The 27,331-nt window shown below is 54.7% G+C and overlaps 1 protein-coding gene across 8 annotated transcripts; it reads left to right on the forward strand.

The window, feature by feature from the left end:
- The first annotated feature begins 397 nt into the window (after positions 1-397).
- On the forward strand, positions 398-27,162 carry M1AP (meiosis 1 associated protein). Of its 8 annotated transcripts, none has more exons than XM_081926395.1 (11): positions 398-447; positions 7,852-7,890; positions 16,424-16,721; positions 18,127-18,312; positions 19,065-19,260; positions 22,303-22,479; positions 23,483-23,639; positions 25,552-25,693; positions 25,910-26,107; positions 26,434-26,577; positions 26,756-27,162. In XM_081926395.1, exons 1-11 carry the CDS (start codon positions 419-421, stop codon positions 26,885-26,887), a joined length of 1,698 nt encoding a protein of 565 aa, XP_081782521.1. In that variant the 5' UTR covers positions 398-418; the 3' UTR covers positions 26,888-27,162. The 8 variants fall into 8 exon arrangements, with proteins under 8 accessions (XP_081782521.1, XP_081782525.1, XP_081782524.1 ...); XM_081926399.1 differs by lacking the exon at positions 398-447 and adding an exon at positions 516-534; XM_081926398.1 differs by lacking the exon at positions 398-447 and adding an exon at positions 5,749-5,802.
- The last annotated feature ends 169 nt before the right edge of the window (positions 27,163-27,331 follow it).

Raw genomic sequence — 27,331 nt, forward strand, 5'->3', positions numbered from 1 at the left:
TTCTCCTTCTTCCTCGCTGCTGGCTGGGCTGCCGCGTGGCCCCGCCCACCCCAGGTGGGGCGCTGACGTCACTCGGTCCGCACTCCCAGCCCCGCCCACCCGCCCGCCGCGCAGGTAGCGTCACCCGCAGCCGGATCAGGTGCGGGCGGGGCGGGGCTTGGCGGGGCTGGCTCCGCCCAGGCAGAAGCGCGGCGCCCCAGGCCAGGGCGGGCGGAGGAGGCTCCCGGCCCAGAGCTCCCCTCCTGCGGCAGGAGGTTCCGCAGGCCCCTTGGCCCCGAGGGGGCAAAGCGCCCCCTCTCCGTGGGGCAGAGGAGCAGCAACGCCTTAAGGAAGCGGGAGATGGGCCCTGAGTCGGGGGGTGGGCAGGGCCAGATCCTGCCCGTGCCAAGGCGAGGCTGCTCTTGCTCCTGGTTGCAAGATGCTTCTGGACCGGCGTCTGCATCCGAAGTAGGCGAGAGTGATGGTGGCGCATCTCCAGCTGGCGGGGGGGGGGGGTCTGAAGCGGCTCCCATGTTCTCCGGACGGAGAATGTAGGTCAGGTTGGTGAAAGGCCTCCGGATTAGAGGCTGCAGCTGCTGCTTCCTTGGAGGGCTGGAGCGGCAGATTGTGAAAGGGGGGAGAACTTCATTTGAGAGCTCCTTGAATGGCAGGAATAAGCTGCTCCTCTCCCTGCTGCCTCAGTTCCTCATTCTACCTGAAGGAAGTTGGCCTGAGGCAAGGAGAGCAGAAGGGGGAATTCGGCTGAGCAGGGGGCTGACCCACTTCTGCCCCTGCTTCCCCTCGGAGCGGCTCCCTCTGGTTGGCTGCCCCACAGGATCCTGTGGCAACCCCAGCAAGCCCAATCACCCAGGTGCTTCCTTTGCAGGTGTCCACTCAGTGCAGCTGCTCTGCCTTGGCAGACGGAAGGAAGAGCAGCGTCACTTGGGGGCATTTCCAGGCAGAAGCCGAGTGGGACAGCCTGTGGGTTCAGGGAGAGGACAGAGCCAGGATGAGACAGGCAGGATGTTTGACACCTGGGGTGGACAGGTGTAGAACCCACCTTATATCTGTGGTGGTTTTAGCCCGATAATAAATGTAGGAAATGTAAAGAGACTGAAGGTACATTCTTTCACCTTTGGTGGACATGCCCAAGGATTAAGACTTTCTGGGAGATGATCTATAATGAAATGAAAAAGGTATTTAAATATACCTTCCTGAAGAAACCAGAGGCCTTTCTCCAGGGCATGGTCGGGCAATTGGTGCTAAAGAAGGATAGAACTTTCTTTATGTATGCAACAACAGCAGCAAGAATACTTACTGCAAAGTACTGGAAGACACAAGATCTACCCACCCGGGAAGAATGGCAGATGAAGGTGATAGACTATATGGGACTGGCAGAAATGACTGGCAGAATCCGAGACCAGGGAGAAGAGTCGGTGGAGGAAGATTGGAAGAAATTTAAAGACTATCTACAGAAACATTGTAAAATTAATGAATGTTAGAAGGATGTTGGAATGAAGTTATGTGGTTTTAGCAGAAATGTTATAAAGGTTTAGGAAAAAACAGACTGTTAATTGGTGAAAGGAGGGAAAGTAAAGTTACATTAATTTTAAGATAAATTACAGGACAAAAATTGGAAAAGATGGAAAGGATTTGCTGAAACAGCTAACCGAACTAGAATACAAAAAAGGGAGGTGTGAGGAGGTCAAGGAAACAAGCAAATGAAAGATAAGTTATGGGAAGATTTGCTGTGTTTTTTTATTGTTTGTATTTTTCGGTTTTTCTCTTTTTCTTTTTTTACTTATTGTGATGTGTTGTTTTGTTTTTGTTTAATATGGTGTTTTTACTTTTGCTTTTTGTAATCCTTAAAACCTTAATAAATATTACTTTAAAAAAAAAAAGAACCCACCTTATATCTGTGGTAGTTTTACACTGCTTTTAACATGGCGTTTTAATTGTCGAAAACCGCCCTGGGACCTTAGGGTGAAGGGCAGGTAACTTATCATACCTATTGCTGTATACCACCCCAATCTCAAGAGTGCCAGATCCCAGTGGTTCCTTTTGGAAGCCCCAGTGATGGAGGGGTTCATTGCATTGGCACTCCGAGGGGGTTCTGCTTCTCCCATGGGCACAGCCTTGGATCCAGACTGATACGGAAGGGGGGGGCATGTCTTCTTCACCTTCTTCTTCGCTACAATATATCAATTTATTTCCAATTGTCAATGTCAAAAGGGACTAAAATCTATAAAATTCATAGAAAATCAACGTGCCAATTTGCTCAATTTCTCTAGGACAGTGTTTCCCAAACGTTTTTGGGCAACGGCACACCTGTTTACTGAAAAAAAATCTCGCGGCACACCACCATTAAAGCCCCGCCCCGTGACGTCAGCGCGCAGCGTCACGCCGGGAGGGACGCACAAAAGTGAAAGTTTTTTCCCTCCCCCTTGCTGGGGAACCTCCAAGCTTTGGGGGTGGGAGGAGGCAGCAGAGCGAGGGACTGAGGGACGGCGGCAACTGAGGCGGCGGCGGCTGAGGCAGAGCTGGGAAGGGGGTTTCCAGGGGACACGGCAGCTCCTCGAAAGGCTTCTCTCAGCTGCGCTCAATCCGCCTCGGAGAGGATTTCCCCTCCGGTCCCATGCGTTCGTTTGGGGCATCGCTCCGGCTGCTCCCTCTCCCGCCGCGCAGGAGCGATGCCTCTCTCTGGCTCTCCCTCCGCGCAGGCTGAGGGAGGGAGGGAGGGGCGCGTGTGACCCGTCTCTGCTGGGAGACCAAACCCAGCGAGGCAGAGTCGCGCGGAGGCGCCCAGGCAGCGCTGCCGGCTGCGAGGAGGAGCGCCAGGCAGCAGCAGGAGGCGCGGCCTCTCCTCGCCGCCGCCGCCCCGCCTCTCGCCGCCCGACTCGCCCGCCTCCCTCCAGGCATCTCGCGGCACACGAGGCAACGTCTCACGGCACACTCGTGTGCCGCGGAACACCGGTTGGGAAACACTGCTCTAGGACTCCATCACACCTCCCCAGTCCTCCAAAATCCCTCAAGCAAGGTGTTAAGACCCTAATCCTGTCAAATCGCTCTGATCAGCCTTTCCTCCAGGCAATGTCAGGTGGCAGACTATGCATATTTGGGACCATTGTCTTCTCATCCCCCATACTCAGGAAGTGTTTTCTGTGCATATCTCCAGCTCTGCATATTCCCCCTCCCTCCTCCATATGTTAATCCCGTGTAACCAACCTCTCCTTAATGTATTCATGATGTAATCTGTGTAACCCAACCTTTCCTTAATGTATTCGTGATGTAACTGGGATGTATTTTTGCACTGTATTCTGGGACATGGAGGGAGTTTCAAAAGTTCATGTCACCCCTTTCTCGCTGTTCAATCTCGCCTTGAACCTGTTGCGCAATAAACTTGGATCTTCTGCAGTTTGCTCCTGTCTCCGGCTGAGCTCATTTTCCTCCGCAGGGACCCACGGACTTAGTCCGATGAGCTGGGTGGCAGAGCAGCCTCGCACCCAGATTTTAGCCGTAACAAGACAGACACCAGACATTGTTCTCTGCTGCTTTGCATCTCAGTCACACAACTCCTGATTCTAACCTCTCTAAGCTCTGGCTTTATCTGTTTAGGGAAAGGCACCACGTCTCACAGCAAGTCCTTTTGATCCTTTGTGTCTTAATGGCCCTTCAACCGGGCTATTTCCTGGACATGGGAAGCTTAGCCTAGCTTAATTAGCTCTTAAAATTTGCTGATTCCAGGGGATTAGAAATGTCTAGCACCCAACAAATACAAATGTATTTGTTGGATCCGGGGAGGGATAAAATTAAAAAATACAGATCAATTAGATTTGGAAGGTCATGACAATAGATTTGGCTAGCATCCATACTTATGGTACGAAAAGGCAAGAGTACATCAAAGTTTTCAAAATCATATTATAAAAAAGCAATATTTAAAGTTTGGGAGAAGTATAAAGGAATACTAGAACAAAAAACACCATGGTGGCTTTCTCCACTAGAGGCAATATCGGGGGGGGGGGGGAGAGAAATATGGGCTACGTACAGAGAGTTGTTAATAGAATCAGAAAGTCAATTAAAATTGAAAGAATTTAACAAAGTTAGAGAGAATGTAACAGATTGGTTACAATATTTACAGTTAAATGAAATATTTAAGAATCATAAAAAGATAGGATTTCAATTTTTCAGAGATAAATAAGAGAAAATGATATAAAGTTAATATCAAAAATGTACAATCTGTTGCTAGAATGGGAAACAAAAGATGAAGAGGTTAAATCAGTTATGATTAATTGGGCACAAGATGTGGGACACAATATTCAGATGGAGGAATGGGAAAAATTATGGAAGAATTCGTTTAAATTTACAGCATGTGTGGCGATTAAAGAAAATTATATGAAATTGATGTATAGATGGTACTTAACCAGCAAAAATGTATAAAACTAAGGAAAGCAAGTGTTGGAAATGTAAAATAACAGAAGGGACTTTTTTCCACATGTGGTGGGATTGTAAAATTATAAAAAAAATTGGGAAATGATTAATAATGAACTGAAGAAGATGTTTAAAATAAACGTTTAAAAAAAAATCCAGAAGCTTTCCTACTAGGTATTACAGAAGTGGACTTACCAAACGCGCAACATTATTTATTTATGTATGCAACTACCGCCAATACTTTGGCCACCTCATGAGAAGAGAAGACTCCCTGGAAAAGACCCTGATGTTGGGAAAGATGGAGGGCGCAAGGAGAAGGGGACGACAGAGGACGAGATGGTTGGACGGTGTTCTCGAAGCTACAAACATGAGTCTGACCAAACTGCGGGAGGCAGTGGAAGACAGGAGTGCCTGGCGTGCTCTGGTCCAGGGGGTCACGAAGAGTTGGACAAGACTAAACGACTAAACAACAACTGCCACACGGACATTACTAGCACAACTTTGGAAAGAAGATGGTGCCCTAACTAAAGAAGATTGGCAAGTTAAATGGCAAAACTGACAGTGAAACTAAGAAACAGAGACGACAATGAATTTAAGGAAGAATGGAAGATGTTTATTGCATATATACAGAAGCATTGTACACAGGTTAATACATTAGCAGGGTTTTAAAAGTACTTGTAATTTCAGAATGAATGAACAACAGTGATTTAAATAAATTATAAATTTAATAATGGACATGCAGTATATGGACAAATAATGGAACCAGGGAAGGGACTAGAGGGAAATCAATTTGTTTTGTTTTATTGTGGTGGTGGTGGTGGTGTTGTATGGAAAACCAATAAAATATTCTTTTTAAAAAGAAATGTCTAGCACTCAGCTTAATGCACATGGGTCTAGTATCCAGTTTCAACACGCCAAGCATTGATTACATTCTAACACCTACTAGACCCAGGAATTTAGGGGAGTCTGGTACCCACAAACTCTTCATAATCTGGGGCCCAATGTGGGGGCGGTACCTAGGAACCCAGAGAAGAATCAAGTGCCAGTTGGCACTAGATCCAGGTTCCCTGCTTTGGCATTAAGTCTGACAACTTTTCAAAATCATTGGGGGCGGGGGAGGGGTTTAATTGCGTGTAAGAAATCTATTAAAAATCCTTTTGAAAGCAGCAGCGCTCACCATGACTGGGTGCCTTTTGGTGTCCAGGGTGGGGTTTTTTTCCGGGGGGGGGGCACTTATGGGAGAACAGCCGTTCTGCTGCCTGAGGCCCTCTTGCTTGGGGTCCTGGAAGGAAGAACAGCAAAAGAGTCAGCCTCCTTTCTTTTGGCCGTCCATTGTCCTCCCTGGCCGAGGGCGGGTCAAAGGCCAGCTCAAGCAGGTGGGTGGCACCCGCCCAGGTGAGCCTCGCTCGGTGCTGCAAACCCTGCCCACCTGTGGGGGAAGGGAGGGCGGATACTGCCGCCTGAGGCCCTCTTGCTTGGGGTTCAGCTTGAGGTGGTTTAAGTGGGGCTCCCCCAGAGTTGGGGTCCCCCTGCCTCCTGCCCAGAGTCACCCCAGGCACAAAAGGGATATGGGGTCTCTCAGGCAGAGGACCCCCTCCTCCTAGGGGGTGCCCCCCCCAGCTGACCCTTCCTCTGCCCCCAGGGTGGTTATTACCGTATTTACTCAAATGTCATGCGCACATTTTTGTCCAAATTACTGTACTTTTCCTTGTATAAGATGAGGTTTTCTTACTCAAAAATAAGGTTAAAAAATGGGACTCGTCAAAGTTCATCGAGGACTGGGGGAAATTTGTTGAATATCTGAAAAGAACATGTGATGTGCAAATAACACTGGTGGGATTTCAAGAAGCACTGTGAAAGCAGAGATATATTGTTAAAAAGAAATAGGAGTGGAAGGGAAGTTTAATGGCAATATAAACAGAGGAATGCGTAAACTGAGAAATAATTATGGATGATTGTCAGAGAAGCCGAAGGAAGTCTAAAAAGAATCAAATTTGTGAAAATTTGACAAAAATGTATATTTGTGTTGGAAAATAATAAAAATTATTTATTAAAAAAAAGGGACTCTTCTTACACACAGGCAGTGCATTGTGGGGCCGGGCGATTGGTTGCAGCTGTGAGCTGCAGTTTGTCATTGAGGGCCTTCTTGGTGGTGGCGCCCGCCCTGTGGAACACCCTCCCACCAGACGTCAAGGGAAAAAACAACTGCCAGACTTTCAGGAGGCATCTGAAGGCAGCCCTGTTTAGGGAAGTTTTTAATATCTGAAGGACTATTGTATTTTAATATTTTGTTGGAAACCCAGCCAGACAGGCAGGGTATAAATTTATTATTATCATTATTAGTGATTTGGTGGGTGATTGTTGGCTGCTGCGGCAAGGGCTGCCGTGGGTTGGCGGTCGCTGCCACAATCGGGCGTTCGATATCCGGCTGCTGTTGGCGAGCGGGAAGACGCTCCTGTGTTCCACGTCACGAGCAAATCTGAGCGTTTTCTATTCTGGTTAGCGATTTTCTGCGCCCCTCCCAAGAAGCTCAAGAAATCTTGGCAACCCCCCCCCCCAAAAAAAAGTTCAACAACTATGGGCCATCTCCCTCCATTTCCTTTAATTTGAGTCCCCCCAAATAAGGGGCGTCTTCTACAAGGTGGTGTTATCCACGGAAAAATACGGTATGTCACAAAAATTAGGGTGTGCATTTAGTTTCGTGTAAATATGGTATTCTTATTCTTTTCATTTGTTCAAGGTTTCAAGAAACCGCAGGCATAAAACAGACAAGACCCAAGATAAGAAGCACCGGAAATGCTTTCAAAGGGACAGACTAGATGGCAGCTGCAGGCCCAGGAGCCTGACTGGGGGGGGGGAGGCCCAGACGGAGGCCCAGACCAGGCTGGGGCCTTGCCTGCCCTCCTGCCACTGCTCCCTCAGGACCGGCAGGCCCAGAGCCGCCCCTTCGGGGAGGGGGCACCCCCAATTGGCAGCAAGAGGACAAGGCCCTGCCCTGAAGGGGGCAGCAGGGGGGCCATTGGGCAGCTGGAGCCGCAGCTCCCCGCCAAGGTCTCCTGCCTCATCTGGGGACCCCCCATGGGGGAATCTGGGCTGGGGTGGAGGGGCTGAGGCTGGCTGGGCCTTGTCTTGGGGGCAGAGCAGGGAGAAGCCACTTCGCCATCCCCCCCATGTCTGCCCCCCCAGTAGCCACAGTGGCCTGGCCCCCAGCCCTCAGGCAGTGAAGGCCACATCAGCCCCCCTGCGCCTGGGGGTGAGAAAGTCCTCCCCTCCCCTGGGGAAGCCACTGGCCTGGTCTAGTCAGCCCCCCCCCCATGCCAGGCACCATCTCCCGAATGTCTGGTGGGGGCACTCAGGAGCCCCCTTTGCCTGGCTGGGGCTGGCCTTGGTGGCCTTTGCCGGCCTGCCTCTGACTCGGCCTCTCCTCTCTTGTCTCCATTCCAGGTCTGCTTTGGGCCGAGAGGCTTTTCCTTCGTGTAACAGGTAGGGTGATGGGGGACATCTGCGCAGGTGGGGAAGGCAGGTTGGAGGGAAGTTTCCCCCATCAGGCCAAAATGGGGGCCACTGGCATCACGTGAGAAGCCCCCTTTTCCTGTGAACAATGCACCTCCCTCCTGGCTGACGACTCTTCTTGCAGCTGGAGGCTCCATCTACTTGCTGATGAACAAAGAAGCAGACATGCTGGAATTTGGCAGCAGCCCTTCTGCTTTGCACCCGGGGCGCGTTACATCAGAAACAGTCAGTGTGGGGCAGAGTGTGGGACCAGGAGCTGGGAGACAGGGTGCAAATGCCCACTCAGCTATGAGCCTTGGGGCAGGTACGGTCTCTTAGACTTGGCCCATCTCTCAGGGTTGTTGTGAGGATCGTGTCCCATGGGGGAGAGTCATGCATGCAGCCTTGAGCTCTTTGGAGAGAGAGAGTGAAAGGACAGTGCAAGTCCCATGAGCCATGACAAGCGGCTTGGGCAGCCCCTGGGGAACAGCCTCCCGAGGGGACCTTCTGGGGGCAAGAGCTTGCACAACTTGGCTGTGGCTTGTTTTCTGACCTGCTGCGGTTGTGGCCATGGCCTGGACGCCTGCTTGGCAGCAGAGGCCACAGAACTGCAGCTGCCAGACAATAAGTTGGTGGGGAGCACACACCCCCCTCCAGTCTTGGGCCGGGCATCCATCTAGCGCCAGTCCCCCCCCCCCCCCGTGAAACTGGGCACATCTTCAGTCTGTTGAACTATTACCTTAATCTGCTGGCTTTTGCTCTGCCTTTGATGGTGAGATAAAGGGGTTGCATCTACCAGCTTGTAGAGGCACATCCAGAATATGTTCAGACAGCTTTTTATTAACCTTCTCTTGGGCTAACTCCAGAACTGGGGCCTGTTAAATAAGCCACCAGAAGGCAAATTAGACAGTGCTTCCCTGAGTCCTGACTAGGCCTTCCTGTCCACTGCAAGAGCAAGACACTCCGGACCTGCGTGGTTGGTGGGAACATGGGCCTTGCCAGGCTGCCTCATCTTGTTTCGCTGGTCAAGGGTCTGGTCCCCAAGAGTGGCCAGTCAGATGGCCCTGCAGAGCTCACTAACAGGCTGTGAGGCCCATTTCCTAACATCTAACTAACCCCTTTCCTCTACCTCCCAGGCCCTATAGCTGACCCTAAGCATGTATAACTGAAACCCTGTGCCTCTCCTTCCTCTGTTTTCTCCCCTCTGTCGAGTTTTGAATGATAAGCCCCTTGGGACAGGGACCTGTACTCTGTAAAGTGTCATTCATACTGATGGCACCATATAAACAAACAATCAGAGACTTTTACAGTTGGAAGGGACCCCAAGGGTCATCAAGTCTGACCCCCATTTGCCGGACTCCAGTCTGCAGGAGCCTCACCTGTTCTCCAACAATTCCTGAAGATTATAGGCAGAGGCTCTGATATTATACCAGCAAGCTCCTTTCACACCATCAGGCCCTGGAGATCTGAATTAATTCAAAATAGCTAGGTGTTCCCTGACCACCTCTTTCCCTATCCTGGCAGCAGCTCTCTCCTTGCGGCGTTTATTCTGTTCTCACCAGGTTGGGCTCTGCTCTCGTTTTGCGTGAAGACACAGGCAAAGTAGGTGTTGATCAGTTCTGCCTTTCCTCTGTCTCCAACAGTATTTCTCCATCTTCTCCACACAGAGGACCTACTACTTGCTTGTTCTTCCTCTTGCCTTGAACATAGCGGAAAAACCCCGTATTATTTTTAACCTCTCTCACAGGATTGATAATAATAATAATAATAATAATTTATTATTTATACCCCGCCCATCTGGCTGAGCTTCCCCAGCCACTCTGGGCGGCTCCCAATCAGTATTAAAAACAATACAGCATTACATATTAAAAACATCCCTAAACAGGGCTGCCTTAAGATGTCTTCTGAACGTCAGGTAATTCTTTATCTCTTTGACATCTGATGGGAGGGCGTTCCACAGGGCGGGCGCCACTACCGAGAAGGCCCTCTGTCTGGTTCCCTGTAACCTCACTTCTCGCAATGAGGGAACCGCCAGAAGGCCCTCGGCGCTGGATCTCAGTGTCCGGGCTGAACGATGGGGGTGGAGACGCTCCTTCAGGTATACAGGACCGAGGCCGTTTAGGGCTTTAAAGGTCAGCACCAACACTTTGAATTGTGCTCGGAAACGTACTGGGAGCCAATGCAGATCTCTCAGAACCGGTGTTATGTGGTCCCGGCGGCCACTCCCAGTTACCAGTCTAGCTGCCGCATTCTGGATTAATTGCAGTTTCCGGGTCACCTTCAAAGGTAGCCCCACGTAGAGTGCATTGCAGTAGTCCAAGCGGGAGATAACTAGAGCATGCACCACTCTGGCGAGACAGTCTGCGGGGAGGTAGGGTCTAAGCCTGCGTACCAGGTGGAGCTGGTAGACAGCTGCCCTGGACACAGAGTTAATCTGTGCCTCCATGGACAGCTGTGAGTCCAAAATGACTCCCAGGCTGCGCACCTGGTCCTTCAGGGGCACAGTTACCCCATTCAGGACCAGGGAATCCTCCACACCTGCCCGCCTCCTGTCCCCCAAAAACAGTACTTCTGTCTTGTCAGGATTCAACCTCAATCTGTTAGCCGCCATCCAACCTCCAACCGCCTCCAGGCACTCACACAGGACCTTCACCGCCTTCACTGGTTCTGATTTAAAGGAGAGGTAGAGCTGGGTGTCATCTGCATACTGATGAACACCCAGTCCAAACCCCCTGATGATCTCTCCCAGCGGCTTCATATAGATATTAAAAAGCATGGGGGAGAGGACAGAACCCTGAGGCACCCCACAAGTGAGAGCCCAGGGGTCTGAACACTCACCCCCCACCACCACCTTCTGGACACGGCCCAGGAGGAAGGAGCGGAACCACTGTATAACAGTGCCCCCAGCTCCCAACCCCTCTAGACGGTCCAGAAGGATGTTATGGTCGATGGTGTCAAAGGCCGCTGAGAGATCCAGCAGAACTAGGAAACAGCTCTCACCTTTGTCCCTAGCCTGCCGGAGATCATCAACCAGTGCGACCAAGGCAGTTTCAGTCCCATGGTGAGGCCTGAATCCCGATTGGAAGGGATCCAAATGGTCCGTTTCCTCCAGGCATGCTTGGAGTTGTTCAGCAACCACCCGCTCAATCACCTTGCCCAAGAATGGCAGATTTGAGACTGGGCGATAGTTGGCCAAATTGGTCGGGTCTAAAGATGTTTTTTTAAGAAGCGGTTTAATGACCGCCTCTTTCAGCGGGTCTGGGAAGGCTCCCTCACAGAGGGAAGCATTCACCACCCCGCAGAGCCCATCACCCAGCCCTTCCCGGCTCGCTTTTATCAGCCAGGATGGGCAAGGATCAAGGAGACAGGTGGTCGGTTTCACTCGTCCAAGCAGCCTGTCCACATCCTCGGAGGTAACAGATTGGAATTGATCCCATGTAACAGGACCAGACAGAACTCTAGCACTCTCCCGCCCTGGCCCTGCTCCCACGGTGGAGTCTACCTCCTTCTGAATCTGAGCGATTTTATCTGCAAAAAACTTTGCAAAAGCATTGCAGGAGATCTTGGGGTCCCTACCAGGCCCCGGTGGTACAGGTGGTTCTGATAGATTGCGAACCACCTGAAAAAGTCTCCTGCTGCTGTTTTCTGCAGATGCAATGGAGGCGGCGAAGAAGGCCCTCTTCGCCGTCGCCATTGCCACTTGGTAGGCTCGACGTTGAGCTCTAACCCGTGTCCGGTCTGATTCAGAATGAGTTTTCCGCCACCGGCGCTCTAGCCGTCTCAACGATTGTTTCATCACCCTCAGCTCCGGGGAAAACCACGGGGCTGTCCGGGCTCCATGCAGTCGGAGAGGGCGCTTCGGAGCCAGACAGTCAATAGCCCTGGTTAACTCCGCATTCCAGCGGGCCACCAGGGAATCAGCTGAAAGGCCATCAACTTGGGATAGAGCATCCCCTACCACTCTCTGGAAGCCAATTGGATCCATTAAGTGGCGGGGGCGGACCATCCGAATCGGTCCCACCTCCCTGCGGAGGGGAAGGGTTGCGGAGAAGTCCAGTTGCACCAGGAAGTGATCTGACCATGGCACTTCTTTTGTTTCGCTTTTAGTTAATGTCAGATCACCAGCATCCGTAGAGGTAAACACCAAGTCTAAGGCATGTCCGTGGCTATGAGTTGGGCCAGACTTATTCAGGGACAGCCCCATGGAGGCCATGCTTTCCACGAAGTCCCGAGCGGCCCCTTGTAAGGTCGTGTCGGCATGGATGTTAAAATCCCCCAGGACAACCAGGCTAGGTGTCTCCAGGAGCATATCCGCCACGACCTGAAGCAGCTCGGGCAGGGAATCCTTGGTGCAGCGGGGAGGTCGGTACACCAGTAGGAATCCTGTACTGCCCCTATTGCCCAACTTCCAGAACATGCACTCAGAAAACTGGGTCTTCCCAATAGGACGCCTGGTGCAGACTAATGACTTCCTAAAAATCACTGCAACCCCCCCTCCCCGCCCACATGACCTGGGTTGCTGTGCGTAAGAGAAACCTGGTGGACAAGCAGCGGCAAGGACAGGCCCATCTGCTTCATCCAACCAAGTCTCTGTCACACATGCCAGGTCAAATCCTCCATCCATGATCAAGTCATGGATGGCAGTGGTCTTATGAATCATTGACCTGGCATTGAGTGCTTTCTGAGCTTTAACCTGCCTGACCAGGGAGAATGGCTAAATCGCAGGACATCATAGCAAAGTGGTTGACAACACAGTGTGCCCACTGCTGCCTCTGCCCCCCCAGTAGTCAAAGACGCAACCTCTTCCTCCTGCCTCAGGAGCTGCCCCTTTGCTCTTGCAGCCCTGGGTCTCCCTGGCCTGATGTGCTTTGCGTCTTCAGCCAGAGCAAAAGGCGGCAGCTTCTCAAGGCCCTTCTGCATTCTCCAGAACCCTTTTCTGGAGGACTAAAACATTACAGACATTAGTTACACGTAGGTAGCCGTGTTGGTCTACCGCAGGTATCTGAAGATGCACACGGAAGCTCATACCAATAACAAACTTTGTTTTGTTGAGTCATGTCCGCCTCTTCGTGACCCCCTGGACCAGAGCACGCCAGGCCCTCCTGTCTTCCACTGCCTCCCGCAGTTTGGTCAGACTCATGTTTGTAGCTTCGAGAACACCGTCCAACCATCTCGTCCTTTGTCGTCCCCTTCTCCTTGTGCCCTCAATCTTTCCCAACATCAGGGTCTTTTCCAGGGAGTCTTCTCTTCTCATGAGGTGGCCAAAGTATTGGAGCCTCAGCTTCACGATCTGTCCAGTGAGCACTCAGGGCTGATTTCCTTAAGAATGGATACATTTGATCTTCTTGCAGTCCATGGGACTCTCAAGAGTCTCCTCCAGCACCATAATTCAAAAGCATCAATTCTTCGGCGATCAGCCTTCTTGATGGTCCAGCTCTCACTTCCATACATCACTACTGGGAAAACCATGGCTTTAACTATACGGACCTTTGTTGGCAAGGTGATGTCTCTACTTCTCAAGATGCTGTCTAGGTTTGCCTTTGCCTTTCTCCCAAGGAGCAGGCGTCTTAATTTTGTGACTGCTGTCACCATCTGCAGTGATCATGGAGCCCAAGAAAGTAAAATCTCTCACTGCCTCCATTTCTTCCCCTTCTATTTGCCAGGAGGTGATGGGCCCAGTGGCCATGATCTTTGTTTTTTTGATGTTGAGCTTCAGACCATATTTTGCGCTCTCCTCTTTCACCCTCATTAAAAGGTTCTTTAATTCCTCCTCACTTTCTGCCATCAAGGTTGTGTCATCTGCATATCTGAGGTTGTTGATATTTCTTCCGGCAATCTTAATTCCAGTTTGGGATTCATCCAGCCCAGGCTTTTGCATGATGAATTCATAACAAACTTAGTTGGTCTCTAATGTGCTACTGGAAAGGATTTTTTTATTTTGTTTCAATTACGGACATTGTTTATCTAAGTTTTGCTCAGAGTAGACTTACTGAAAGTAATGGACCTACCTTAGTCACATTCATTAATTTCAGTGGGTCTACTTTGAGTAAAACTTTGTTGACTACCACCCTAGTATTATAAGAATGTTATATTATTACCGTACCCTGGTAGCACATTTCTAGTGTTCTCCTAGCCCTGGCCCACTTGTTTTTCTCCCCATCTTTGCTCTCTTGCATCCCAGGAGCAGCTGCTTCCATGATTCCAACTCAGCCTTGCCCGGCCAGCTAGGAAGTGAAGTGCTCAGGTCCAGGCCTGGAGCTCCACCTGCTGCCACGCTGCCCCCCTCCCTGCCCGCACCACCTGTGCCCTGTGCTCATTGGTTTGCCTGTCAGCTCAGCACCAGGTGCGCTGAGCAGGTGGTGACTGGATCCCCTCCTCCCTCCTGCTCTCCTCTTGTGCCTCTGACACTCCACTTTCTCTCTAAGGCTGCTGCTCTCCTTGCGAGGATTCCAGTGGATCCTTCCATTTGTGCAGCTGGTGCGTTGAGTAGATGCCTTCGGTTGCTACCCTGTCACCCAGTGTCACCCAGTCCTTGAGGCACCTCTCTGGGGTGGGGGTGCTGCATATTGAGGGGGGCAGAGTTGGTGACTCTCAGGCTCCACTCTCAATCAAGCTCCAAAGCCGCTCAGCCCCCCTGCTGCTGCATTGGAGGAAGAGATCTCCTTATCGCCTGTGATCTCATTTGACCAGAGTAATAAGAGTCTTCCTTTTGGGATGATGTAGCATTCCCCCCCCCCCCAATAGCTTTCTAGATGGAATGAAGGATATATAATTGAAGGACAAGGCCCAGGCTGTAGCCAGCTGTCTGCGAAGGCAGCCTGTGTTGCTCATGCAAGAGCAGCCCAGGCTGGCCGCCAGCCCTTCTCTAATGAAGCCACTTAGAATGAGCCTAATCTAGAGTCCCTGCCAAGAATGCCACTCTCTTCCTCCCCGGTCCCTGCCAGGCTGCTCAAGGCAGCCCTGTGGGGCAGATCTGCTCTGCCTCTGCTGCCCTGCCCTGGGGCTGCAGCCATCCCTTCTCTGCCAGTTTAATCAGGCCTGGACAGAGTGATCCCCCCCCATTTCACCTGCCTGCGCTTGCCCTGGGGGAATTGCCCTCCTGCCACTGGTGTTAATGCAAAGGAGTGGGGAATGTTCTCCTGTGTGTCTCTTTGAACATGGTCAGGATACTCCAGCTGGTCCAAAACAGGCCAGCAGCAGCGTCTGGCTGACAGGGTCACACCATGCTGCCTGCGCTGCTTTCCCAAGGTGTCCTTGCCAGTTAATTTTTGCATTTTTAGTGATCTTTCACGGGGCATAAAGACCACTTCTGGAAATGTAGTGGAACTTTAGCACTCAATTCAGGGCTAGTTTTTTCCAGAAAGAAACAATCTGTTTGCAACCCTGTTAATGGGGGAAATCCCATTGCTGGGCCCGACTCAAAGTGCTGCTATTACCCTTTAAGGCCCCCAAAGGCTTGAGGCCGGGGCAGCTGAAGGGTCAAGGCCCTTTTCTGGATGTGGGGGAAGGAGAAGGTTCCTTGAGCGAGATTCTCTTCAGGCTCTCCTGAGGCCCACGCTATGGCCTTTTTCTGCACCAGCTAAAGACGTTTTCATTTCCTCAGACGTGTCATTCTCTTTAGCCTCTTCGGTGCTCGTGAGATCCCACATCCTGATATTGCTCTCTCTGACCGGCTTGGGGTTAGTTTGCTTTTAGATTTCACATTTGAGTTTTATTATTTGGCAGTCTTTTCATTTTTACTGTAAATGGCAGAGAGCCTTTGTTATTGGGCAATGTATCAGTATTGCAGGAGAGTAAGTTACAGATAGGTAGCCGTGTTGGTCTGCCATAGTCAAAACAAAAATAATTCCTTCCAGTAGCACCAACTAAGGTGCTACTGGAAGGAATTTTTTTTGCAGGAGAGTAAATAAGCCTTAAGAAGAGAACTTGAGGGGCAGCATGGGGCAAGGAAGGTGTGTTCAGTGCTCTTGAGCCTCATGCCCCCCCCCCAGACGCCTCCCAGAGATCCCTGTCAAGCTGGTGAGAAACTGGCTGGCTAGACAAGACTCTCTGAACACAGAGATGAAGCAGAACCGACAGCCGGCTGCTCTCCACCTTGACTCACCTTGACTCCTGCTGCCAACCGGGGACTAGGCCTGCGGTGCCAGGATGGAGGGCCTTGGAATGTGACAGGGATGCCCCACATTCCCCGGAGTCTCCCTGGGGGCCTTGCCTCCCTAGCAGGAGGAAGGTGGGCTGCCCTCTGTCCCTGAACAAGGAAGTCACCCCCCCCCTTTGGGGCACAGTCCTCTTTGTCCCCCACCAGCCTGCCTGCCTCCAGACCCAGAATTGGCGTGGGCACAGGAAGAAGGCCTGGGAGCTTGAGGGAGGCAGGGAGGGGTGGGCATGGCTGCAATGGACTGCTTTGCATCTGCTGCCCTCTCCACCCCCTATTTGTTGGTGATGGGTGGTCTTTTCCCAGTGGGGGGGATGGTGGGGATGGTGGGTGAGGAAAGCACATTCATTCTAGCTCTCCCCTCTTCAGAGGCAGCCGCAAGCTCTGTTCCCCTTGGACTACCATGAGTTCTGGACCGCGAGGAGGCAGCAGAGATGGTGCTGGCAAAGGCCTGGCTGGGGCTGTGGCCGCCTCTCTCTCCTGGCAGCCCCCTCACATCCTGGTGGTGGAGGCCCACCCCTCCCACTGGGCCCACACCTGCCACAAGCTCTGCGATGCCCTGGAAAACGTCTTCTCTCTGGCCTGCAGTCTGGCAGGTCCAGCCCGCCTCCCTCTGCTCAGCCTCTACGTGGTCCAGAGTCAGCAGGAGTGCCTTCTGCCCTTTGTGGTGAGTGAGTGCTGCTGGGGGGGCACAGTGAGCAGCTGGGGGGAGGGGAGGCATCTCTCTGCTGGTCTGTCCATGCAGAGTCCTCGTCCTGCTCCTTGGCTTGCCATCCCAGCACACGCCAGACGATTTAAAGGCCTCCACACGCCCACTTTCAAGGGGCCTTGTGCCATGGAGGCCTCCTGTGTGTTTTCTGGAGGGGTAAAATGGAGCAGCTTCAGGCGGCAGCACTTCTGGGCAGAAGGGGCAGCTTGGAAGAAGCTCACCTCAGAAATGGTGCTTCAGAGCTGGAAAAGGTCCAAGAAGGGGCAGCCAAAGCGATCCAGGGAATGGAGCGACTCCCCAAGAAGGAGCAATGGCAGCGCTGGGGGGGGGGTTAAGTTACAGAAAAGGTGTGTAAAAAGTGACAGAATAGAAGTGTGTGCAATGCTGCACTGCCTGGAGAATGTGAGGAGCTTTTTCTCTCTCTCTCTCTCAATGGCCAGTCCAGTGATGCTGGATGGTGGGAGGTTCAGGACAGAGAAAGAAAGTGCTTTTCCATGCAAAGTGTCGTTAGACTATGGAACTCCTTCCCACAGGAGGCAGCAATGGCTTTAAAAGCGGATTAGACAAATGCATGGAGCATAAGGCTCTCCGTGGCTCTGCCTCCTCTGTCTGGGGTTGGATGCTTCCGAATGCCCGCGGCTAGGAGTGCCAGTGGGGGAGCCCTGCTGCTGCGCTCGTGTCCTGCTTGGGGGCTTCCCTTGCTTGGCCAGTTGGCAGCCGGTGAGAACAGGGCGCTAGGCTAGGTGGGCCTCCTTGTGCCTGATCCAGCAGCCAGGCGCCTCTGAGGGCCTTGCCCTGCTCTTGCCGCAGACCTCCCCCTCCAGAAAACTCTTCAGCTGTCGCCAAAGCAAAGGGGACCCCTCGTTTCTCTGGAGGAGCTGAACCTCAGAGAGCCTGGCCACCTTCGTCCCGAGCAGACAAGGCAGTTGTCTCCTTGCATGGCTCCTGCAGCAGACTCCCAGAGAGCCTCATTCCTGGCCAAGCATGTCTAGACTCGGGTGTCTCCTGCCCACAGAGGGGCTCATTAACTCAGGCTAACTGGCAGCGAAACTGCGCTCAGCACCCTGGCTGTGTCTCTGCCTTGGCCCCCGGCCATGATGCCCAGGCCGGCCCCAGCAACAGCGCAAGCAGCTGCATCTTGGGGGGGGGGCTTTCCAATGCCCAATGTGTCCCACTTCATGCCCATCCCAGAGACCAGGGGAGCAGGCAGAAGCTGTGGGCAGAGTGCATGGCCAGGGCAGGGTCTTCCTCCTGGGAAAGGACACGAGAAGCAGCTATTTGCCCCCCCCCCCGCCTCAGCACCCCTCACAGGGGAGGCATTGGGGCCTTGCTGAGGCACATCTCCTGCCCACTGTCGTTGCAGCCGGTGAGAGGGAGCTTCTCGCGGCTCCAGAGCTGCCTGGCGGAGCTGCGCGCCTTGCCCTCCGAGGGGGTCTTCCACCTCAAGGAGGACGCCCTAGTCCAGGCCGTGCAGGATGGGCTCCAACAGTTCAAGCAGTACACGGGGCAAGGCATGGCTGGGGCCTCCCTGAGCAGCTCTTCCCTGGAGGTAAGAGGAGGCCAGAGGGAGGGGCCCCTGTGTCTGCCGCACACCAACTAGCAACTGCCCAATTAGGGAGGAGGGTCGCTGTTTCTCTCCACTTCCATCTCCCCCATCACCTTCCAGCCAGGTTGGGGGTCTTCCACTGCAGGGGGTTAGACTAGATGATCTTCGGTGTCCCTATGAGATTTCTGCCCAAACATCTTTCCCAAGCAGAAGCTGGCACAGAGGCACTAATAATAATAATAATAATAATGGTAGTGGGCAGGAGCCTCTGGTGCCCTCCAGGACCACATCCATTCCCGAGTTGCTCCCTCTCTGCCTCCAGCAAGACAAGGAGGCCTTGCTAACCCACCTCTGCCATCCTGCAGGCAATACGAGGAGCTCTGCAAAGCACCAGTTTGCATGGAAAGAGCAAGCTGATTCCTTGCAGAGAATCCAGCATGACGGGGGCCAGAATCTGGGGAGTGGCAGATTCCCTCTCGTGGGTCCCATTACTGCCAGGGATGTTGATGGCAGAGGGGCACTAGGAAGCCTGCGCAGATGGTTGGTGGCACTGCCATCTGTTGCTTCAAGAAGCTCAGGGCACATGTCCATCTATCCCTCCCCAAATTTATCCACTCAACATCCTGGTGAGGTGCATTGAACTGGACCAAGGTCACCCAGTGAGGTTCCTGGCTGATCAGGGATCTGAAGCGCCCCCACCCCACCCCTCTGGGCTCCCCCCTGAGTCTCCGGCAGCCATGGGGCTTCTCTTCCAGATGACCATCCTGACTGGCCAGCCCAGCGCCAAGGTGGCCAAGCAGCTGGAGGCTGGGCTGCAGGGCATTGACCTGGTCAGCCTCCGCCAGCTGCAGGTGGTGGAGGTCTCCACAAGGGGGCTGCAGGAGGCGCCTGAGGCTGCGGCGGAGGACGGAGAGGGAGCCACACCCAGCAGCAGCGGCGGCAGTCGTGGGGGTAAGTGCCCCCCAACCTCTGGCATTTCAAATGACGCTTCCGAGCGGCCCCTCGCCTCCCGCTGGGTGTTGTTATCACTCTGGGATGCTCCTCTGGTGTCTGCTCTAGAGCAAGTGCCATTCATGAAAGGGAACTCATGGCTTCTGCCTCTGATTAGCGGTGAATGGCTGGCAAAGTGCCCCCTAAGTGCACAGGAGTCAGTTTCTGTTCCCTGCGGGGCAATGGGAAAGGTGGCGTTAATTCCTTGGGTCCTCTCATGGGTTTTTACATTTTCTTCTTTGGCTTTTACAGCACATTAAAATAAAGACAATTGAAGCCCACCCCGACCAGGCGGGGAGGAGAAATTGGCAGAAGAGGCTTGCCAGAGATCTGCGCTGGGACCTCCCAGGCTGCTCAGTTTTAGCAGAGAGCAGCTGGAGAGGAACCAGTTGAATCTGTCTGGATTAGGAGGAACTTAGGTAATTGCGCTTGAGTGTCACCTAAAAGGGTGACACTCAGGGCAGAGACGGGTTTTCCGGGGCTGCTCTTTGCTGAGACTTAGAGAGTCGGGAGATCCAGTCGCAGATCTTAGTGCTCAGTGAATAATTCATGCCTCATCCCAAGCTCTGCTGAGGAGGAAGCACTTAGAGGCGGAGGAAGCCGCTCAGCCCAAAGGGGGAAACCTCTAATTAAAGGCGCGAGAGCCCAGGAAAGCCTCTGCGGCACTTGGCCTGCCCCCTCTGGGCTGGCTGGCGCTGGAGCTGAATTTTAAGCGGGGGGAAATCACCACAAATCAGATCTTGGGGGAAAAGGCAGGAGGATGAGGCCGGAGACTCTGGCGCACAGCTGTGGGTTGGCACCAGCAGCGCCTGAAAGGGAGCCGGCAGGGGCCTCGGGAGGGCAAGAGCCAGGGCAGCTTTCTGCCCGTTGTGCAACCATCACACTGCCAGTTGCAAAGAGATCCTGAGAGGGCCAGACAGGCCCCGCAGAGGCGACTTGACTTGATGTGGAGGGACAAATGCACTCCCCACCCCAAGTCACCCTTTGGCCAGGCCGGCTGACGGAAGCCCTTCTCTGGGGAAAGCCAAAGAAACCGCTGGGGACTTCTTGCTTTCAGTCTCACCCCAGATGCAGAAGGGAAAGCAGTGAAAGGGACCCAGCCCTGGTGTGTGGCTGGGCTGTGCGTTGGGCCTGCTTCCTCCCCTCTTGCTAGCTGCAGGGAGCCTTGATCCACCTGGGTCTCTCAAGGATCTGGAGTGTGGCTCCCTGACGGGACTGGGGCAGAGCTCTGCTGGATCAGAACCAAGGCCCATCCAGTCTGCCCAGCCCCCAGTGCCCCACCCTGGCCCCCCAGATGCCCCTGGGAAGCCCCACAAAGTTCAGAGGCAGACTGCCCCTGGTGCTGGAGGCACCAAGTAGCAGATTCCAGGCTAGGGCTCCTAGGAAGGGAAGGGAAAAGAGACGTCAGTATCATAATGCACAGCCTCAGGAACACCTTGCTGCAGCCGCCAGGATTTTTAGCAGTGGCCTTCTGCTGCCCCCTAGTGGGCACGGCCATGCTGTCTCTGCCTTCCCTTTGCAAGGTGGCTGCCCCCTGGCTGGGCGCTGGAGGACTGTGTGCTCCCTGCCTCCTCAGTGGGGCTGCTGGGGAGGGACAGATGGTGGCATCTGCCGTTCTTAATCCGGAGCCGCCTCCTTCTCAGGCGCAGATTTTGGCCCCCACCCCCTGCTGGCCTGATCCCCCTGCTCAGCCCGGATTAATCCAGCCACCCTCCTTGAGCTGTGACTGGTCCTCTCTCTGTTGCTAACCAGGCAGGCAGGATTCCCACTTCTCCCTTCTCACAGCCACCAACTTAGGGCTCTGCTTCCAGAGAGGGACAGGCTTCCCGCGGGGAGAGACCCCAGCCCCTGCTGGGTGCCTGTTTCTGAGCAGCAGTGGCCGGAACCGTGGCCCTCGTGGTCTTGTATTCCTGCAGCAGTGGCTGGTGGGTCTCCTGCCCCCAGTGCCCAGGGGGTCTCTGCACTGGGGGACGAGGTGGGACAAGGTCACCCTGGTCCCAGAGATCACCATCACCTCTGCTGGAGACTTTCCTCCTGCAAGGAGCCTCCCCAGCGGAGATGCGAGTCCCAGGCAGGGTCTCTGCTGGACTTGAAATTGTCTTTAGATACACAGTGGTATTAGGTGTTCTTCATGCCATGGGAAACCACTTCAAGGTGCTTCCTAAACGTTTTGCATCTGCGCTTGGCCTCCTCTGGGCGCTTCCTCTTGTCCCCCTCAGAAAAGATAGAGTAGAGCTGCAATAAGAGAGAACATTTGGCCCGGAAAAGGGCAGCCAACATGATCCATGGGCTGGAGTGACCCTCCTATGGGGAGGGGGCTGGCCAGGGCTCTGCTCTGCCTTTGCCCTCGGAGACAACCAGGCTTGTGAATGCCAGGAAGCCCAGGGGGGCAGAGTCCCGCTCTGGCGCTCAGGTCCCTTGAGGCATCCCGTTGGCCCCTGCGAGAACAGGATGCTGGACTAGATGGGCCACTGGCCTGATCCAGCGGCTGCTTCTCATGTTCGTAGGAGGAGACGTTACAATATTCGGGGCTTTTGTTCTGAAAAATAGTAAGGCTTTGGGGGAGGAGGGGACATGATAGCTTATAGGAGGCTGCATGGTGCGGAGAAAGGGGAGCGAGAACGTTTCACAAGGCTGGAACCAGAGGCCTCCAAGGAAGTGGGCGCAGCGCAGTTTTTGGCCCCCAGAAGAGGCAGAGACGGCAGCCACTCAGGCAGCTCATGGCCCTGGAGGATGGGCCTCGCTTGGGTGGCACAGGATGGGCTGGCCAGGCTGGCAGCTGCTTTCCTCCTGAGGCCTGGGAGTGGGGCACTCAAAGGACACACTGACCCTCCAGGAGACTTTGCTTATGCAGCTGTGGGCATCGGGGGGGGCGCTGTTCTAAGGGAGCTGTCTCTTTGTTCTGGGGGGTGGCAGGAACTTGTTGGGATGCCCAGGCTGAGCCATTGTTGGGGGGGGGATACCCAGGCATGTGCAGATGGGGCTCCTTTCCTCTCCCTGCAGAGAGCACTGTGACCCTGGGCGCAGTCCTTGACCTCCAGACTGTGGAGAATGATGTGGTGGCCCTGGAGACCTTCTTCAAGGGCTGGTTCCACGACCACAGCCCAGACCAGGAGCACCTCCACCTCCTCCTGCCCGCTGGAGCACTCTGCCCCCCTGCTGCAGCCCAGAGCTGCCCAGGTAAGTGTGAGCCAATGGGATTCCTGTGTTGCTGCTTCACCCAGACCGAAAGCTTCCTCTTCAGGGAGTCTCTCTAACTCTACCATTTGCTGCTTCTGTGAGCCTGCTGACACCACACCCAGCACCTACCCTTTGGGACCCCTTGCTGTTGTGGGAGAGAGACGGGTGCCCTTGTTTCTTGCCTCCGCTGCTAAACATCTCTGTCCCATCCAGTGTTTGTCCAGTATTCTAAACTCCCTTTACATTTACAAATGTTTTGGTTTTTTAAATTGTTTCCCTGTGTGCAATTCTTGCTATTTCCGTATTTGTTTCATATAAATTATTGCATAGTAAATTGCTTCAGCATCCCTCATGGGAAGCCACTCATAAATGAAATTATTATTTACACAAATAAATACACACACGTACTAAAATGACTGATACAATGAAATGTTACAAGGAAGCTGACGTAAAAAAAATATCAAAATTTAAATAAACCCAATGGTTTTGAAAAAATAAAACCATATATTTGAATACATATCAAATTTACATATATGGGTAAGCTTACTGAAACAAAAAATAATAATAATTAGGTCTCCAATGTGCTGCAGCAAAAGTGCTAGCATCGTTCCCATCGGCACGGAGTTCCAAGTGTTGGTGCTGTAGTCTGTGAGGGGGGAGTCCTTGGGGGCATTAAATGCCAAGAGTGGTGCCTTGAATTTGGACGGGGCCTGGCGGTGGCTGTGCCCGAGGCCCCAGGCTGCACTCCAGGGCTGCTGGAATCCCCCCTGCCCCATCCAGGCCAGGCCAGGGCAGCCTCTCCAAGGGGTTCCCATGGAGTAGCGGGGTCTTCTGCCCTGGACATCTGCCCAAAGACACAAACCTGATCTCTCCAGCTCTCACCCTCTGCCCTGAGTTTCATCCTGGGCAGGCAGTGCTGCCCGCTCTGGCTGGCAGTGGCTCTGGGTCCTTGGCAGAAGCATGCCCTGCGCCCCCTCAGCCCTGCTGCCTTCTGCCCTTGCAGTGTGCGTGAAATGCGATGCCCAGGAGAGGCTCCTCAGCCCCGCTCTGCTGACTTCCGCCTGTGGAGATGGCCCCACGGCACAACGGGAGGATGCCAGTGGCCCCTTCTGGATGGCAGCTGGCCCAGGCCTGGTGCCACGCAAGCTCCACATCCTCAGGTACCTGCCCAGGAGCCATCTGAGCGGGGCGGGGGGGGGAGACACTGGCAGCACCCCCAAGGGCCCCTTTGAGAAGAGGGCCAGCCTGCCATGCCCCTCAGCCCTTCCCCAGTTCCCAGATTCCAATGGAAAAATTGTGTTGTGGCCACATCAGCTGCCCTGGGAGCCCTGTCCCATGTTCAAGAGGCGAGACTGCAGTGAGAAGCACTCTGCCCATGCTTAGAGGCACTCTTAACCCCAAAAGGGGCTCTTGTTAAAACTCAGGAAATCTGGCTTTGGCCACTCACTCTCTGGGCTACAGGACCTTTTGGCCAAAGGGCCCCTCAGGTGGGGGGGGGGCAGGGCAGCTGCTGTGCTGGAGCCAGTGTGCTTCTCTGCCCCTGCGCTTCCTGTTCTGGGCCGGCGGCTCCCTTCCCCTGAACCTGCTCTGGCTTGCCTGGCTCAGTGGCGCTTGAGGAGGGTGGGGAGGACAAGCAGCAGCCCCCACTGGCTTCCACAATTGCAGACAGCCTGGGGGGAGGATCCTCCTCCCTTGGGAGAGCCTAAGGCAGAAGACGCAACACAAAGCCTGAAAAATAGCAACAAACAAATGGCTGCTTGGAGGAAGCCCAGCAAGGCTGTTCCTGACTGAATGAAGGAGACCCCCAACTCACCCACCCACCCACTTCCTGTTGTGCCTTTTTAAATGCAGCAGAGCGAGGAGTTCAGCAGCCTCTTCCCTGCTCCCCACTTCCCATCTGCATGGGGGGAGGGGGCCGTTGTCCCCACCAACGTGGACAAACTGTGTCATGAGGTGCAGCCACAGATCGCAAGGCTCTGGCAGGCCAGGAAACCTCCCTCCCTCCCCACCCTTGCCATGATGCAGGAGCACCTTAACAGCTCTCCCTCTCCACCCCCCCCCCCGGGCATGGGCAGGTGGACAAAGGGGGCAGAGGAGTGGGTGTCATAGAAGAGGTGGGAGCCACACTGGGCAAGTCCAGGCCTGTCAAGTGGCCTGGTGTTTTGTCTGCGGATGTAACCCCAGTTGGTGGCAAGATGTGCATTGTGGGGTGGGAGGGAGTGCACTGCTTGCAAAAGTGCCATGGCAGGGCAGAGGCTGGTTGGTGCTCTGCTTGGGGACAGCCCTCCCCCACTCCACCCCCAGCAGCTCAGCACAGAGCCCTCCCCCCCCCCCGGGAGCTGCCAGGCAGGCAAGTAGCTGACAGGCACACAAAGAGCAGCACCAGCTTCCCCTTCTTGGCTGTTCTGGCAGCTGCTGACAGCCAGGCTGCTGCAGGTTCCCCTTTGGCGCAGGACATCCTGCCAGGAAATGCAGCCTGCTTTGCAGAAATGGTCCCTCTGAGAAGCCCTCTCCCTCCCAATTCTGCTTGTGAGAGGAACCGAAGAGAGCCTGTGGGGTCCAGCCAGTGGCTTCTCCCATCACCAGATGCCCCAAAGGGCCCTCCTGGGGCTTCCGAAGCACGACTGCCTCAGGCCCCGGAGGCAGACCAGAGCCCGTGGGTCCAGGACTAGGCTCATCGTCTTGGTTAGCTTCCAAGCTGGTGGCCGCCCCTGCCTCCTGAGGGAGGGAGTTCCACTGGTGAACTCTGCTCTGCGTGAAGAAGTTCCTTTTATCTGTCCAGAGTCTTCCAGCGTTCAGCTTTCTGCCATGTCCACCAGCTCCATGGTTTTCAGAGAGGAAAGCTGCCCTCCAGCCACTCTCTCCATGCCAAGCATTGCTTTATAAACTTTGGTGCTGTCTAAAACTTGCCTTTTCTGCAAACTAAAAAGCTGCAGATGCAGCAACCTTCCTCCACTGGGGAGTCACTTGCCTCTAGATCATTCCCAGTCCTGGGGGGCCCTGGGTGCTGCCTGGGAGCCGGAGGCAGGCTCTGCCCCCCTGACCAAGGCCCTGCCCCCCCGTCTCTTGCAGGGCCCTGGAGGCCAAAGGCCTGTGCACCTCGCTGCTCTATGGGCTGCCTCTGGTCATCCGGCCCACAAGCTGCTGGCGGATGAACTGGGATGAACTGGAGGCCAACCAGCAGCTCTTCCGGGCCCTCTGCCACTGTCTGGGGGTGAGTTGGGGGGGAGGGTGCAGAGTCGCAAGGCACTGAGTTATGGGGGGGAGGTTCCACGCCTGCAGAGCTAAGCCATAGTGACCCCCGCCATGTGACGGTGCCTGCCTTCAGGAGAGGGCACTCTCCTTCTCCCTGGCACAGGGTCCCTGGGAAAGAGGAAGGAGAACCTCCCCCCGGGAGGGGGGTGCCTGAGACTGTAATTTCCTCTTTCAGAAGCGAAACTGGCTGCTGCTGGCCCAATATGAGACCCCACCAGGGGCCCCCTGGCCGAGCCCCCTCCAGGTCCTCCTGCCCTCCGAAGGGGCCGCCTCGCTGCTGCTCTGCTCCCTGGTGGGCCGGGAGCTCCTCCTGCCCTGCAGCTTCCCTCCCCTGCCAGCAGAGCCTCCCCAGGACACTCTCAGCCAAATGGAGGCAAGTAGCGGGGGGGGGGGCAGCACACCCCACCAACAACCTCGCCAGGCAGGCACTGGCCCGCCAGAGAGAAAACACGAGGAAGGGGGTGGTCCCGGGAGAGGGTCCCAAGGGCTGCACCATCGTGGTCCCACCCTCCGGCTCTGCCTGCTTTCAACCCTCCTGCCCTGGGGGGTGCGGAGATACAGGGCTTGCACCTCATCCTTGCTGGGAGGGGGCTTTGGCGGGTGGGTGGCAGGAGGGGCCTGGCTGGGCGCCAGGGGCTAGGAATGCCCCCTCTGATTCCATGATGAAACCACCTTCAGCCGCTGGCTCCCTCCCTGCAGAACGTCCTGGACGGCCTGGACCTGGAGCCGGCCTACAGTCCCCTGAGTGGGGCAGCCCCCCTGTACCAAGCCCTGAGGAGCAGCCTGGGGCGCCCACCCCCCTCCCGGCCCGAGCGCAAGGCAGATCGGCACCTGCCCCGTCAGGTAGCTATGTCAGGCACCCTCACCCCACGGACAGGTCTGCAAAGAGCCACCCTAGTGGCTGTTGGGGGGCGGAGGTCCACCCCACGTGTGATGCAAAGGAACCACGTGTGATGCAAGGGGGACCCAGCCCTCGCCTGGGGGTCACACTGCCTTTTCCACCTCCTCCTTCTGCCCACAGCAGGGCAGCCGCCCCCACCTGGGCAAGGCCAGGGCCATGGTGGCTCCCCTGCGCATGGCACCCGCTGCCCCCCGCCCACCCGCCTTCTCCCTGTTCTCCGGAGATGAAGAAGAGTTCCTGGACACCATGTGACACCGCAGGGGCCACTCCCTTCGCCCCATGGAGGCCCCGCTGAGCCAGAGCTCCCACAAAAAGAGGAGCCCAACCCAGACAGGCACCCCACGACAAGCACCCTGTTGAGCACCTGAGGAGGGGCTGGAGTTTTCCCTCCCCTTCGTGTGGCAAAACTGGAGCCTCTGCAGCAATGCCTGGATCTCTGTCTTCTTGGGGGGACGAGTGTGGCTGGAAGCCCCCTCCCCAGTTTCTGGAGACCCCCTTCAATAAACTTTTGTCTTTGTTGCACCAAACCTTGAGCTGTGCCCTTCTGTCCCCCCCCGCCCCGCAAGAGCAGGGCACTCCCCACAACCCCACCCCCCCAGCTGTGGGGAAGACAGAAGAGGAAACCTGCTGGGAAGCCACAGAGGAGGAAGCAGCGCAGGAAGTGGGGGCTGCAGCCACTCCCTGCCTGGGCCTCTT

Source organism: Podarcis melisellensis (genome assembly GCF_964234715.1).
Source record: "Podarcis melisellensis genome assembly, chromosome: 9".
In the NCBI taxonomy this organism is placed as follows: domain Eukaryota; kingdom Metazoa; phylum Chordata; class Lepidosauria; order Squamata; family Lacertidae; genus Podarcis; species Podarcis melisellensis.

What these genes read in the sequence shown, in the direction of transcription:
- M1AP (XM_081926395.1), top strand. Translation starts at nt 419, where the DNA reads ATGCTTCTGGACCGGCGTCTGCATCCGAA. An exon ending in AGTGCCTTCTGCCCTTTGTG is followed by an intron (nt 16,722 to 18,126) that starts GTGAGTGAGTGC and finishes CTGTCGTTGCAG; the next exon opens with CCGGTGAGAGGGAGCTTCTC. An exon ending in CAGCGGCGGCAGTCGTGGGG is followed by an intron (nt 19,261 to 22,302) that starts GTAAGTGCCCCC and finishes CTCTCCCTGCAG; the next exon opens with AGAGCACTGTGACCCTGGGC.